Source organism: Garra rufa, chromosome 14, assembly GCF_049309525.1.
Source record: "Garra rufa chromosome 14, GarRuf1.0, whole genome shotgun sequence".
NCBI lineage: Eukaryota > Metazoa > Chordata > Actinopteri > Cypriniformes > Cyprinidae > Garra > Garra rufa.
Window position 1 is genome coordinate 1,883,335 of NC_133374.1, and position 17,423 is coordinate 1,900,757.

At 30.3% G+C, this 17,423-nt stretch overlaps 1 protein-coding gene across 1 annotated transcript in view; it reads right to left on the reverse strand.

The window, feature by feature from the left end:
* Positions 1-13,322, reverse strand: part of LOC141285220 (chloride channel protein 2-like) — a 33,799-nt gene extending 20,477 nt beyond the window's left edge. The window contains exons 1-2 of the mRNA XM_073818260.1: positions 12,833-13,322; positions 9,644-9,820 (exon numbers count right to left, since the gene is read on the reverse strand). Coding sequence (XP_073674361.1) covers positions 9,644-9,820; positions 12,833-13,322 — 667 coding nt within the window. The remainder of the gene's footprint in view (positions 1-9,643; positions 9,821-12,832) is intronic.
* Between the last annotated feature and the right edge of the window lie 4,101 nt (positions 13,323-17,423).

The window sequence follows — 17,423 nt, forward strand, 5'->3', positions numbered from 1 at the left end:
AGTACAGTATATTATACTTTATAGTAGAGTATATTATTATTTGTTTATTTTCCTTTTTTAGTTTAGTAGTTTTTAAATTATTTTTATTAGTTTTTTAAATATTTCTATAGTTTTTAATCATTTTTATTTCAAGTTAAACTCAATGAAAACAAGAAATGTAGCTGAAATAATATATATATATATATATATATATATATATATATATATATATATATACATATTAATATATATATATAAAATATTAATATACATATTAATATATAATAATATTTTTAAGTATATATTTTATTTCAGTTAATGCTTATTTTATTTCCAGTAAAAAAAGCCAATATTTTTAGTTAACTATAATAACCCTAATGTTGAGAAAAATATTTATACATAGTTTAATACAATTTGAAAAATTATTTAACAATTATTTGAAAGTAATTATGATATAAGAATATTTAGTAATTAGTTGTACATTTTTATTCATATGTCAGTCTACTAAATACATAAATGGTCAGTATTATTGTTTTATAAAATATATTCTACTATATACTTTACTAATTTAACACATGTTTGCATCTTATATTTTAAAGTTAAGCTTTTTTATTCTTATAAATTCTTAACTTCTCTTTCTAATAATTTTCTTACGCATATAGTTTTATGTATAGTTCCACAAACATACTTAATTATTTTCTTCTATCTTTTTTAAGTTAAAATATATTTTTTTATTGTTTGTTTTAATTTAATTAATTCATTTATTTCTTAATTTTCAAACACCATTTTTGTTTACATTTGATTGATTTGAATTTTTATATTGCTATTTTCAGTTTTTTTTACAATTAATTATATATTTCAAATGTTTGTTTGCATATATTTTTTTAAAAAAAGTAAATATTTTATTTCAGTTAATGCTTATTTTATTTCCACTAAAAAAAGTTTTCAATAGTTTTAGTTAACTATAATAACCCTAATGTTGAGAAAAATATTTATTTTTCTCTACTTTCTACATTTATATTTATTGTTGATGGAAAAACTCAATTTATGACATTTTGCTGTCTGTAAATAACCATTTAAAAGTATTAAATCATAAAACACACAATAAAACCCTGACAGTAATATAGTTTAGTATAGTGTAATAGTTTTTATTCATTTATTTCCATTTTATTTTAGTTAAAGTTTTGATCATTTTGTTGTGTTTTTTTTGTCATTTTTCATAGTTAAAAAAATATTTCTATAGTTTATTCAATTTTTATTGCAGTTTTCATTCAAGTTATTCTAGTACATCAAGTTAAACTGAATGAAAAAATAACAGCTGTATTTTTTATTTTAAGTTTTTAATGCTTTTAGTTAACTATAATAAGCCTGATATTGAGAAAACATATTTATTTTTTAAATATTTTTATTTATTATTGATGAAGAACTCAAGAAAAGACGAAAACACACATCTCCTGGTGAAATTCAGCATTAGCATGTGAGTATTAAATCACAAAAAACACACTAAAAACCCTGAGATATTAATATAGTATAGTGTAGTATAGTGTGTTTTTTATTTATTTATTTTCCAATGTATTTTAGTTAAAGTTTTAGTAATTCTGTTGCTTTTATTTGTTTTAAAAAGTTAGTTTTTATTAAAAGTACAGTTTTAGTTTAAGATATTCTAGTACATCAAGTTAAAATAAATGAAAAATGTGTATATATTTATTGTGCAGTGAGTAAATCCTCATGAAAATATATAAACAAACAGTAAAGTAGGCCAAATTATACTTTGCTTTTAATCAAAAAATTATCTTTTGCCTAACATGACAAATATATATATATATATATATAGGATCACAAATGGACATTACAGCCTTTATCAAGTGCTTCTGTTCATAATAATCATTGAAATCTTAAGTAAACCCATAAAATAAAGCCTCTGCATTGTGTGCTGGCATTTAATTTGCTTAACTCAAGTGTGTTTGAGGATTGCATACACATCAGGGATCTTCATGTCCTGTCTGTGTGTGTTTACAGTGAGGATGACAAACATTCAGGTTAATGATCATTTAAGAAGGTCTGGAGATTTCTGTGAAGAAACTGAAAGTGTGACAGAAAGAGAATCAGTGGAAACTCTGACTCTGAACTCTGGATCACTTAAATATTAAACAAGTTACAGACACTATCTCAAACAATAAAAACTACATTTGGACATTTGTGAGACAAATGAAAATATTCTAAGAAATAATAAAATGGTAAAACAATTTCAAGATGTTTTAAACAAATAAAAGGCCTAAATGTCTCCATCTCCTGGTCAAATTCAGTATAAAACACACACGAAAATACAGAGATACTAATAGAGTATTTATTTATTTTTCCTTTTAAGTTTAGTAGTTTTTTAAGTTATTAAAAGTTATTTTATTAGTTTTTAACCCTATCATTTTTATTTCAGTTTGTTTTCTAGTACATCAAATTAAACTAAATGAAAACAAGAACTGTAGTAAAAAAAAAAAAAAAAAAAAAAAAAAAAAAAATATATATATATATATATATATATATATATATATATATATATAAAATAATATATATAATTTCAGTTTTCAGTTAATGCTTTTTTTAATAGTTTTAGTTAACTATTAGTTATAGTAGTATAGTATGTTTTAAAAATGTTTATATATAGTTTTTACTCATTTTTATTGCAGTTTTAGTTTAAATGAAAATGACAAATGTATTTGAAATGAAATATTTTAAGTAAAAAATTGTTTTAAGTATTTTTGTCTTGTTTCTAGACAAAATATCTACAAATTAATTTTAAATTCATATTTTATTGTCATTAATAAACACCTATTTTTGTTTCTATTTTTATTTCAGTAAACATTTTTAGTATAAAATTTTATTTCAAGTGACAGGTTTTTGGGTTTAGTTTTACCTTTAGTTAACCACAATGCAAAAAAGGTATTTTTGTCTTGTCTCTAGTCAAAATATCTAAAAGTTATTAATTTAAGATGAATTTACTAGATAAGCAAAACGACATAAGATGTTTATTCTTGTTTTCAGGGAAAAAAAAAACTAAATTAAGAGCAGTTTGCTTAAAATAATTACAAATATCTGCCAGTGGAGTAAGTAAAATACTCTTGTTTTAAGAATGTTTTAAATAATTTTACTTGTTTCCAGGGAAAATAAAAAATTAAAATTAAGTGCATTTTGCATAAAACAAGACTAAATGTCTTATCTAGTAAATGCACCTTAATTTAAGAATTGTTAGATATTAAGACAAAAAATACTAAGTAAGATAAGTCTTTTTTTGCAGTGTAGTTAACTAAAGGTAAAACTAAAACCATAAAATCTAAATAAAAACTTTTAATGAAACACAAATGAAATAAGAATAAGAACTATTAATTAATAAAATATTAATTTTAAAATAAATTTTTATATATTTTAACTAGAAACAAGACAAAAATAATAAGATAAGACTTTTTTGCAGTGTAGTTAACTAAGAGTAAAACTAAAACCATAAAAACTTGTTACTTGAAATATTTTTTTAAATAAAATATAAAATAGGTTTCTATTACCTATTAATTAATCAAATATTAATTTAATTTTTTTTAGATATTTTCACTAGAAACAAGACAAAAATTGTAAAACTAAAACCATAAAAACTTGTAACTTGAAATAAAATTGTTAAATAAAAACTTTTAATGAAAAAAAAGAAATATAATATAAAAATAAAACAGGTTTCTATTACCTATTAATTAATCAAAGATTAATTTAAAATTATTTTTTTGATATTTTCACTAGAAACAAGACAAAAATTGTAAAACTAAAACCATAAAAACTTGTAACTTGAAATAAAATTGTTAAATAAAAACTTTTAATGAAAAAAAAGAAATATAATATAAAAATAAAATAGGTTTCTATTACCTATTATTTATCAAATATTAATTAAAATTATTTTTTTTAGATATTTTCACTAGAAACAAGACAAAAATTGTAAAACTAAAACCATAAAAACTTGAACTTGAAATAAAATTGTTAAATAAAAACTTTTAATGAAAAAAAGAAATATAATATAAAAATAAAATAGGTTTCTATTACCTTTTAATTAATTAAAGATTAATTTAAAATTATTTTTTTTATATTTTCACTAGAAACAAGACAAAAATTGTAAAACTAAAACCATAAAAACTTGTAACTTGATATAAAATTTAAAAATAAAAACTTTTAATATAAAAAAAGAAATATAATATAAAAATAAAATAGATTTCTATTACCTATTAATTAATCAAATATTAATTTAATTTTTTTTAGATATTTTCACTAGAAACAAGACAAAAATTGTAAAACTAAAACCATAAAAACTTGTTACTTGAAATAAAATTTAAAAATAACTTTTAATGAAAAAAAGAAATATAATATAAAAATAAAATAGATTTCTATTACCTATTAATTAATCAAATATTAATTTTAAATTATTATTTTTTAGATATTTTCACTTGAAACAAGACAAAAATTGTAAAACTAAAACCATAAAAACTTGTTACTTGAAATAAAATGTAGAAATAAAAACTTTTAATATAAAAAAATATATAATATAAAAATAAAATAGATTTCTATTACCTATTAATTAATCAAAGATTAATTTAAAATTATTTTTTTTAGATATTTTCACTAGAAACAAGACAAAAATTGTAAAACTAAAACCATAAAAACTTGTTACTTGAAATAAAATGTAGAAATAAAAACTTTTAATATAAAAAAGAAATATAATATAAAATAAAATAGGTTTCTATTACCTTTTAATTAATCAAAGATTAATTTAAAATTATTTTTTTTAGATATTTTCACTAGAAACAAGACAAAAAATTGTAAAACTAAAACCATAAAAACTTGTAACTTGAAATAAAATTTAAAAATAAAAACTTTTAATATAAAAAAGAAATATAATATAAAAATAAAATAGGTTTCTATTACCTATTAATTAATCAAATATTAATTTAATTTTTTTTTTTAGATATTTTCACTTGAAACAAGACAAAAATTGTAAAACTAAAACCATAAAAACTTGTAACTTGAAATAAAATTGTTAAATAAAAACTTTTAATGAAAAAAAAGAAATATAATATAAAAATAAAATAGAGGTTTCTATTACCTATTAATTAATCAAATATTAATTTAATTTTTTTTTTTTAGATATTTTCACTTGAAACAAGACAAAAATTGTAAAACTAAAACCACAAAAACTTGAACTTGAAATAAAATTGTTAAATAAAAACTTTTAATGAAAAAAGAAATATAATATAAAATAAAATAGGTTTCTATTACCTATTAATTAATCAAATATTAATTTAATTTTTTTTTTAGATATTTTCACTAGAAACAAGACAAAAATTGTAAAACTAAAACCATAAAAACTTGTAACTTGAAATAAAATTTAAAAATAAAAACTTTTAATATAAAAAAGAAATATAATATAAAAATAAAATAGGTTTCTATTACCTATTAATTAATCAAATATTAATTTAATTTTTTTTTAAGATATTTTCACTAGAAACAAGACAAAAATTGTAAAACTAAAACCACAAAAACTTGAACTTGAAATAAAATTGTTAAATAAAAACTTTTAATGAAAAAAGAAATATAATATAAAAATAAAATAGGTTTCTATTACCTTTTAATTAATCAAATATTAATTTAAAATTATTTTTTTGATATTTTCACTAGAAACAAGACAAAAATTGTAAAACTAAAACCATAAAAACTTGTAACTTGAAATAAAATTGTTAAATAAAAACTTTTAATGAAAAAAAAAGAAATATAATATAAAAATAAAATAGGTTTCTATTACCTTTTAATTAATCAAATATTAATTTTAAATTATTATTTTTTAGATATTTTCACTAGAAACAAGACAAAAATTGTAAAACTAAAACCATAAAAACTTGTAACTTGAAATAAAATGTAGAAATAAAAACTTTTAATATAAAAAAATATATAATATAAAAATAAAATAGATTTCTATTACCTTTTAATTAATCAAATATTAATTTTAAATTATTATTTTTTAGATATTTTCACTTGAAACAAGACAAAAATTGTAAAACTAAAACCATAAAAACTTGTTACTTGAAATAAAATTGTTAAATAAAAACTTTTAATGAAAAAAAGAAATATAACATAAAAATAAAATAAAATAGGTTTCTATTACCTTTTAATTAATCAAAGATTAATTTAAAATTATTTTTTGGATATTTTCACTAGAAACAAGACAAAAATTGTAAAACTAAAACCATAAAAACTTGTTACTTGAAATAAAATTGTTAAATAAAAACTTTTAATATAAAAAAAGAAATATAATATAAAATAAAATAGGTTTCTATTACCTATTAATTAATCAAATATTAATTTAAAATTATTTTTTTTAGATATTTTCACTAGAAACAAGACAAAAATTGTAAAACTAAAACCATAAAAACTTGTAACTTGAAATAAAATTTAAAAATAAAAACTTTTAATATAAAAAAGAAATATAATATAAAAATAAAATAGATTTCTATTACCTATTAATTAATCAAATTTTATTTTATTTTTTTAGATATTTTCACTAGAAACAAGACAAAAATTGTAAAACTAAAACCATAAAAACTTGTAACTTGAAATAAAATTTAAAAATAAAAACTTTTAATATAAAAAAGAAATATAATATAAAAATAAAATAGATTTCTATTACCTATTAATTAATCAAATTTTATTTTATTTTTTTTTAGATATTTTCACTAGAAACAAGACAAAAATTGTAAAACTAAAACCATAAAAACTTGTTACTTGAAATAAAATGTAGAAATAAAAACTTTTAATATAAAAAAATATATAATATAAAAATAAAATAGATTTCTATTACCTATTAATTAATCAAATATTAATTTAAAATTATTTTTGATATTTTCACTAGAAACAAGACAAAAATTGTAAAACTAAAACCATAAAAACTTGTAACTTGAAATAAAATTTAAAAATAAAAACTTTTAATATAAAAAAGAAATATAATATAAAAATAAAATAGATTTCTATTACCTATTAATTAATCAAATTTTATTTTATTTTTTTTTAGATATTTTCACTAGAAACAAGACAAAAATTGTAAAACTAAAACCATAAAAACTTGTTACTTGAAATAAAATGTAGAAATAAAAACTTTTAATATAAAAAAATATATAATATAAAAATAAAATAGATTTCTATTACCTATTAATTAATCAAATATTAATTTAAAATTATGTTTGATATTTTCACTAGAAACAAGACAAAAATTGTAAAACTAAAACCATAAAAACTTGTTACTTGAAATAAAATTGTTAAATAAAAACTTTTAATGAAAAAAAGAAATATAATATAAAAATAAAATAGATTTCTATTACCTTTTAATTAATCAAAGATTAATTAAAAATTATTTTTAGATATTTTCACTAGAAACAAGACAAAAAATTTAAAACTAAAACCATAAAAACTTGTAACTTGAAATAAAATTGTTAAATAAAAACTTTTAATGAAAAAAATAAATATAATATAAAAATAAAATAGGTTTCTATTACCTTTTAATTAATCAAATATTAATTAAATTTTTTTTAGACATTTTCACTAGAAACAAGACAAAAATTGTAAAACTAAAACCATAAAAACTTGTTACTTGAAATAAAATTTAAAAATAAAAACTTTTAATGAAAAAAAGAAATATAATATAAAAATAAAATAGGTTTCTATTAACTTTTAATTAATCAAATATTAATTTAAAATTATTTTTTTGATATTTTCACTAGAAACAAGACAAAAATTGTAAAACTAAAACCATAAAAACTTGTAACTTGAAATAAAATTTAAAAATAAAAACTTTTAATATAAAAAAAGAAATATAATATAAAAATAAAACAGGTTTCTATTACCTATTAATTAATCAAATATTAATTAAATTTTTTTTAAGATATTTTCACTAGAAACAAGACAAAAATTGTAAAACTAAAACCATAAAAACTTGTAACTTGAAATAAAATTTAAAAATAAAAACTTTTAATATAAAAAAGAAATATAATATAAAAATAAAATAGATTTCTATTACCTATTAATTAATCAAATTTTATTTTATTTTTTTTAGATATTTTCACTAGAAACAAGACAAAAATTGTAAAACTAAAACCATAAAAACTTGTAACTTGAAATAAAATTTAAAAATAAAAACTTTTAATATAAAAAAAGAAATATAATATAAAAATAAAACAGGTTTCTATTACCTATTTATGGAAGCCCGTTTCCGCCAGGTCAGAAAAAAATCCATGCCTTAAAAAGTCGAAATTATGACTTACTTAAGTCATAATTACGAGATAAAAAGTCGAAATTATGACTTAACAAGTCGAAATTATGAGATAAAAAGTCGAAATTATGACTTACTATGTCGAAATTATGACTTAAAAAGTCGAAATTATGACTTACTTAAGTCATAATTATGACTTACCTAAGTCATAATTATGACTTAAAAAGTCGAAATTATGACTTAAACACATTGATCACATGACCACTTCACGCCTTCCGTTTTGAATCATGATTCGCTATACGATACGCCTTTGAAGTTCCGTTTCCAGGAGTGTTCTAATGATAAACGGGACATTCCAGAACGAATTACCTTCTGTTTGGAGCTCCAAGTTCAGTAGCGACACACCTTATTAATAAATTGGGGGTGGCTTAATGGAAAAAAAGAGTGAAATGAATAAAAATGAGAAGGTCAAAATCTTGTATACAGTTATATATATACACACACACACACACACACACACATACATCCTGCGAAGCCGCTATACGTCCCGATCGAAATTAAATGATTCTGAATGAAATGACTCGAGATCCAATTGAAGCGCTTTAAAACAGAGGTTACTTAAAACTCCGTTGAAACTTTGCTCAATTTCTCTATATAATGTATTCGTTGTTTGACATAAAATCATTACAATTATTAGGCCTAACCTACAGTAGGCCTATATTATATATTAATTAATATTATATTAATTTCAGCGCGTTGCGTTCATATTCCAGGTTCACCCGCTTGCCTGTACACTGTACAGTTCATATTAAATAATCTGAATACTATATGTGTGTGTTTTTATTATCACTCTCCTTTCCACTAAGACACGTTAAACGTTTTACAACAGATTTCTTTTGAATTTGTTCATTAAAGATATTTGCTCTAACTAACAGTTCTGCTGTAAGAGCCTCGCTTTCTGGTGGGTTCAGGTTTTCTTTATTACTCCTAAAGTACAAGTAATTTGGCACAAACACATCTAAGTAGGCTATTCAGATTATTAACGTTTAAAAGGCAAGCGGGTGAAAAAGAACGCAACGCGCTGATTTTAAGCGTTTTCCTCCAACAGAAAACGCGTAGGCTAACGTGCAACTCAGCGCGTTGCGTTCAAATCCTGCCCACATCTATTTGCATATATATAATATATTTATAATATTATTATAATATGTTTTTATATATATATAAATAAATGATTGCCCCTTTCCAACGTTTCACTTACAAGCCCCGTTCTACCCCAAGAAAACGCTTAACGTGCATCTCTGTGACGAGGATGAATGAGAGTGGAAGCAAATGCAGAGTGAACACAAATATTTATTGAAGACAAATATAGTGAACACAAACTCCGTGGTGATGATGGTGTCTCTCGGCTGGGTGGCGCAGAGGCTTGATGGCTGGTGATGACGTGGCGTGAATCTCCCGTGATGAATACAAATCCAGTGACGATCAACGGCGAAATAAACAATCCAACGTGAACAAGACCAAGACAAACCAACAAGACAGTCCAACAATCCGGATCAACTATCAGACAGGGAATGAGAGAATGAGGTGAGTATATGTAGCTGATGGTAATGCGTGACACCTGGAGCGGGGACTGATTAGCAGCTGAATCGAATGAGCATGACAAACCACATGAAGACACCAAATCACGAGACCTGAGAATGCAGCTGATCCATGCACCGTGACAGTACCCCCTCTCCTAGGAACGTCCCCTGACGTTCCCAGCCTCCTGTACCTGTTGATTGAATTCATCAATAAGTGAGTGATCCAGTATGTCTCTAGCAGGTACCCAACTTCTCTCCTCCGGACCGTAACCTTCCCAGTCCACCAAGTACTGGAATCCGCGTCCCCTCCGCCTAGAGTCCAGAATACGGTTGACCGAATAGGTTGGTTCCCCGTCTACGAGCCGCGGCGGTGGGGGAACCGGGGCAGGCGGATTTATGCGAGCAAAAAATACGGGTTTAATTTTAGATACATGGAACACGGGATGAATCCTCCTGTACGCTGGAGGGAGGTTGAGGCGGACTGCCACCGGACTAATGATTTTGGTGACAGAAAACGGGCCAATAAATTTGGGAGCAAGTTTATTCGAAACGGATCGGAGAGGAATGTTCTTGGTAGAAAGCCACACTTTGGAACCGACGACGTATACGGGAGGCCTCGACCGGTGGCGATCGGCTTTGGCCTTGGTGCGCGCTCCCACCTGGACCAGAGTCTCACGGGCTCTGGACCATGTGCGACGGCACCTCTGGACGAAGGCGTGAGCGGAGGAGACCGCGACTTCGGATTCCAGACTGGGAAAAATTGGTGGCTGGTACCCTACACTACATTCAAATGGCGAAAGGCCCGTGGCAGACACTGGTAAGGCATTGTGTGCGTACTCCACCATCGACAGCTGCTGACACCAGGAGGAAGGATTTCGAGCGACCATACATCGTAGTGTTCTCTCCAAATCTTGGTTGGCTCTCTCAGTTTGCCCATTGCTTTGAGGATGGAACCCCGAAGAGAGACTAACAGTGGCCCCCAGAAGTTTACAAAACTCTCGCCAAAATTTGGACACAAACTGGGGTCCTCTGTCAGAGACCACGTCTGTCGGGAGGCCATGTAACCGAAAGACGTGATCAATGACTGCTACCGCTGTCTCCTTGGCTGAAGGTAATTTGGGCAAGGGGATGAAATGAACCGCCTTCGAGAACCGGTCCACCACGGTCAAAACTACCGTGTTACCCTGAGAGGGTGGGAGGGCGGTAACAAAATCTAGCGCAATGTGGGACCAGGGTCTCGAAGGGATTGGCAGCGGTTGTAGGAGCCCATCTGGAGGTCTGTTAGAAGTCTTACCAATGGCACAAACTGAGCAAGCCAAAACAAAATTGCGAACATCACGAGCCATGAGTGGCCACCAAAATCTTTGCTTGACCAAATGTAAGGTGCGACTTACCCCTGGATGACATGCTACATTGGAACAATGACCCCATTGGATAACTTCGGACCGAAGACTTTCTGGCACAAACAAACGGTTAGGTGGGCAACCGGCCGGAGGCGTTACCCCATGTAAGGCTGTCTTAACCTTCGATTCGACCTCCCAACTGAGAGTAGAAACAATAAGTGTCTCGGAAAAAATACTCTCGGGAGTGGACGGGCGATCGGAATGGTCAAAAATTCGAGATAAAGAATCGGGTTTGACATTTTTGGAACCCGGGCGGTACGAAAGAGTAAAATCAAAACGTCCGAAAAAAAGTGCCCACCTAGCCTGCCTAGAGTTTAGTCTTTTGGCAGTTCTGATGTATTCTAGGTTCTTATGATCGGTCCAAACCATAAAGGGTACCCCCGATCCCTCCAACCAATGACGCCATTCCTCCAATGCTAGCTTGACTGCCAACAACTCTCTGTTACCAATATCGTAATTTGACTCTGCTGGCGACAAACGATGAGAGAAAAACGCGCAGGGATGCATCTTGTCGTCCGAGGGTGAGCGCTGTGAAAGCACCGCACCTACCCCCACCTCTGACGCGTCGACCTCTACCACGAACTGACGTGACGGATCAGGGGTAACAAGGATGGGGGCCGAAACAAAGCGGCGTTTGAGGTTGGCAAACGCAGCTTCCGCTGCGTCTGACCACCTGAACGCCGTTCTGGGAGAGGTCAAGGCAGTCAGAGGCGCGGCTAGTTGGCTGTAATTGCGAATAAAACGCCGGTAAAAATTGGCGAACCCCAGAAACCTTTGTAGGGCCTTACGGGAATCTGGACTTGGCCAATCTACCACAGCCTTGATCTTCTCGGGATCCATGCGCATACCCTCGGCCGACACGATGTACCCTAGAAAAGGAACAGACTGTGCATGAAAGTCGCATTTCTCCGCCTTGACAAAAAGCCCATTCTCTAGCAGCCTCTGAAGCACTCGTCTGACGTGTTGAACATGTTCCTGGAGAGAAGAAGAAAAAATCAATATGTCGTCCAGGTAGACATATATGAACTGATCGACCATATCTCTCAACACATCATTAACGAGTGCCTGAAAGACACCTGGGGAGTTGGACAAGCCGAAGGGCATGACCAAGTACTCAAAGTGCCCCCTGGGGGTATTAAAGGCGGTCTTCCATTCATCTCCCCTCCTGATGCGAACCAAATGATAAGCGTTTCTTAAGTCCAATTTAGTGAAGATCGATGCTCCCTGCAACCTCTCGAAGGCTGAAGATATCAACGGCAAAGGGTAGGTATTCTTTACCGTGATATTATTCAACCCTCGGTAATCAATACAAGGTCGCAGAGATCCATCCTTCTTCCCCACAAAAAAGAACCCCGCCCCCGCTGGAGAAGAGGAGGGTCGAATGAACCCGGCTGCTAGAGAATCAGAAATGTATTTCTCCATAGCCTCTCTCTCAGGAATAGAAAGTGAGTATAACTTGCCCTTAGGCGGAGACGTACCTGGCAGTAATTCTATAGCACAGTCATAGGGACGATGAGGAGGAAGAGAAGCAGCCCGAGACTTACTGAACACTTCCTTCAGGTCGAGGTACTCCGCGGGCACGTTACACAGATCCGCCGTCTTCTCCTGCAACACAGACTCAGATACAGACGGACAGGCAGACACAAGACAAGACTCATGACATTTAATGCTCCACTCAGATACCGATTTCAGCTGCCAATCAATCCGGGGGTTGTGTTTGATGAGCCAGGGATGACCTAAGACAACGGGTGCGTGAGGTGAGTCCAGGATGTAGAAGGAGATGCTCTCACGGTGGTTACCTGATACCGTGAGAGTGATGGGTTCCGTGATGGTGGTGATGGTGGGAAGCGTCTGACCATTGAGTGCGTGGACTGCTATAGAACTGGTGAGGGGGAGGAGGGGAACATGATTCTGATGAGCAAATGAAAAGTCCATGAAATTACCTTCAGCCCCTGAATCCAGTAGTGCAGTGCAGTGCAGGTCCAGACGTTGCCATCTAAGCCTGACCGGGAGGAGTGTGGAGGTAGATCTGGTCGAGGACTTGATGGCGGAGATCCCACCCGACAGTAGCCCCATTCTGACTGCCGGGCTGGCCCTTTTCACTGGGCAGCTAAGGGCGAAATGCCCCGCCGCCCCGCAGTACAGGCAAAGGCCTTGAGACCTCCGCCTCTCCCTCTCCTCCCGAGTCAACCGAGCTCGACCCACCTGCATGGGCTTGTGATCCTCGAACGGGCTGACCACGTCATGGCCACTGGCTCGAGTTGGAGGTCCCTCCCCAGGGGGAAGCCGAGCGGGTAAGCACCGCCGCTCGGCTCGGGAGAGTCGAGCGTCTACCCGCAGCGCCAGATCGATGAGGCCGTTGAGATCTGCGGGTAGATCCAGGGCGTAGATTTCGCGTTGGACGCGGTCAGCCAGCCCATGCAGGAACATGTCCCACTGCGCCTCCTCGTTCCATCGGCACTCCGCCGCTAGGGTGCGAAACTCGATGGAAAAGTCTGAGACGGATCTCTCCCCCTGTCTGAGATCCGTCAATCTCCGCGCGGCCTCCCTCCCAGTGGCCGCGCGGTCGAACACCCGCTTCATTTCGGCGGAGAGCGCCGAGAACGAGGCACAACACGGATCTTGGTTCTCCCATACCGCCGTGCCCCAAAGTGCCGCCCTCCCCGTTAACAGGGTGAGCGCGAACGCCACCTTGCTTTCCTCACTAGGAAAAGTGCGTGGTTGTAGAGAGAAATGCATGGAGCATCTAGTGAGGAAAGCCCGGCAGAAGTTCGGCTCACCGCTGTACAGCTCCGGTGGGGGAAGGCGGGGCTCGGGCGACTGAGCAGCCCCGGATGGTTCAGGATGGGCGGGCGGCATGGGTGGTGGGGTTGGCGCAGTGGGAAGTTGCCAGTGTTGCGTCCGCTGGGCAAGCTCGGACACCTGCGCCACAAGAGCTCGGATCGCTGTACCAGTATCCGCCGAGCTCTTCTCCTGGGTTTCCAGCCGAGAGATGCAGGAACGCAAAGCTTCGTCGGCTGTGAGTGGGGTGGAGTCTGCTGCTTCCATGATGTGGTCTGATAGTTCTGTGACGAGGATGAATGAGAGTGGAAGCAAATGCAGAGTGAACACAAATATTTATTGAAGACAAATATAGTGAACACAAACTCCGTGGTGATGATGGTGTCTCTCGGCTGGGTGGCGCAGAGGCTTGATGGCTGGTGATGACGTGGCGTGAATCTCCCGTGATGAATACAAATCCAGTGACGATCAACGGCGAAATAAACAATCCAACGTGAACAAGACCAAGACAAACCAACAAGACAGTCCAACAATCCGGATCAACTATCAGACAGGGAATGAGAGAATGAGGTGAGTATATGTAGCTGATGGTAATGCGTGACACCTGGAGCGGGGACTGATTAGCAGCTGAATCGAATGAGCATGACAAACCACATGAAGACACCAAATCACGAGACCTGAGAATGCAGCTGATCCATGCACCGTGACAATCTCAGCGCGTTGCGTTCATATTTTACTATATATTCTGCTTGTCTGTAAATGTTATATCCTTTATTAATAAGGTGTGTCGCTACTGAACTTGGAGCTCCAAACAGAAGGTAATTCGTTCTGGAATGTCCCGTTTATCATTAGAACACTCCTGGAAACGGAACTTCAAAGGCGTATCGTAGGCGAATCATGATTCAAAACGGAAGGCGTGAAGTGGTCATGTGATCAATGTGTTTAAGTCATAATTTCGATTTTTTAAGTCATAATTATGACTTAAGTAAGTCATAATTATGACTTAAGTAAGTCATAATTTCGACTTTTTAAGTCATAATTTCGACATAGTAAGTCATAATTTCGACTTTTTATCTCATAATTTCGACTTGTTAAGTCATAATTTCGACTTTTTATCTCGTAATTATGACTTAAGTAAGTCATAATTTCGACTTTTTAAGGCATGGATTTTTTTCTGACCTGGCGGAAACGGGCTTCCATACCTATTAATTAATCAAAGATTAATTTAAAATTATTTTTTTTGATATTTTCACTAGAAACAAGACAAAAATTGTAAAACTAAAACCATAAAAACTTGTAACTTGAAATAAAATTGTTAAATAAAAACTTTTAATATAAAAAAGAAATATAATATAAAAATAAAATAGATTTCTATTACCTATTAATTAATCAAATTTTATTTTATTTTTTTAGATATTTTCACTAGAAACAAGACAAAAATTGTAAAACTAAAACCATAAAAACTTGTTACTTGAAATAAAATTTTTAAATAAAAACTTTTAATGAAAAAAAGAAATATAATATAAAAATAAAATAGGTTTCTATTACCTTTTAATTAATCAAAGATTAATTTAAAATTATTTTTGATATTTTCACTAGAAACAAGACAAAAATTGTAAAACTAAAAGCATAAAAACTTGTAACTTGAAATAAAATTGTTAAATAAAAACTTTTAATGAAAAAAAGAAATATAATATAAAAATAAAATAGGTTTCTATTACCTATTAATTTAAAAAAAAATCGATATTTTCACTATAAACAAGACATAAATTGTAAAACTAAAACCATAAGAACTTTTAATGAAAAATATAAATATAATAAAAAAATAAAATACGTTTATATTAATTAAAATATTAATTTAAAATTCATTTGGAAATATTTTTTATTAATTGCTTATTCGCTGATTAAAAATGTACCAAAACACCTGAAATTCTAAAATATAATTAAATAATAAAAAGATATAAAAATAATAAAACAATTACTATAACTACTAGTAATATTATTTTTTTTCTTAACAAATTAAAATCAATAATAGTATCTCAGTTTTACAACAGAATCACAAAATCAATATTTAGAATAATAAAGACTTTATTAAATTAAGACTACAAACTGATCATCCTGAAAGTTTCTGAACACACGCTTTAATCTGATCTCACTCTCTGACCTTTAGTACAGAATGAATTGTGACTGAAGTCCAAAGGTCAGTTTAAGATCATGGAATGTAAGCCGTCTGAACTGAGCTCAAACTAGTGTTCAATGAACGGAATATTTTCAACATTTTAATTGTCATTCAAGCCCTAATTCTACATTTTCTAAGCACCAGCTCAACCATTTCAAAGAATTGATGGTATTTTGGTAGAAACATCCCTCATCCAAACACACACTTGTCAGTCACGTCTCGCTGAAGACGAGGGCTCAACCAATCAGATGCCAGTATTTTGTTCAGTCACGGTGAGTCTTGTCCTTTCAAAAACGCCGGCACATCATATTAATGCAGCACAGACACACAACAGGAACCCATCTCTTTCTCTGGCCAAGACTTATGGGAAAAACTGTGACAAACTAAAAATGAAATATAAAAAAGAAAAAGTTGCAAAGTAAAGTCAAATGTTGAGATTTCCAGAGATTCCAACTGTTTTTTTTTTTAATAATATTTGTGTGTCTGTGAAAACAACACAAACATACAAATGCACACATTGAGTAAATCTAGATTTATAACCAAGAAAATTATTAAAGAGTGCAATATTTCTCCCAATATTGATGCATGCAACATTGAACATATTTTTTTTTTTTATTGAACTGAATTAAATTTTTTCTGAATTATGATCAAGAAACCCTTTATTCTGCAAAAAATATTATAATAGCCAAAATATCAAAAATTTCTTAAATGAAAAAGGATTTTCTAGATGAGATTGTCTTTTCAGAAAAAAAAAGTCAAAATTACTGTTTTTGCTTCAAACAAGCCAATGGGGTAAGCAAAAATAATCTTGTTTTCTGTTTGAAATACTGTCATTTTGCAATTCAATGCACTGGAGGGCAACTAGAGAGTTTTACAAATGCAGTAGCCAAAATGTTATTCACACAAGGTATTTATTTCTTAAGTTAAACTAAATGTCTAAATGTTTGGCTTAAAATGAAAACAACCATAAATTAAAAAAAAAAAAAAAAAATAGATTTTGACCAACAAATGTATTCATTGCATTTAAAGAAGAATAAGTGAGGGAATGCAAAAAATCATGACTTTTTAATCATTTTCAGGAACAAACACACATTCTAATTGACTTTTATTGTTGTATTGTATTGTTTTTACACACAACTAATTATAAATACTACAGACTAACACACACATACACACACTAACAGAAACATCTTGCACTTTTAGAATGAATAAAAACA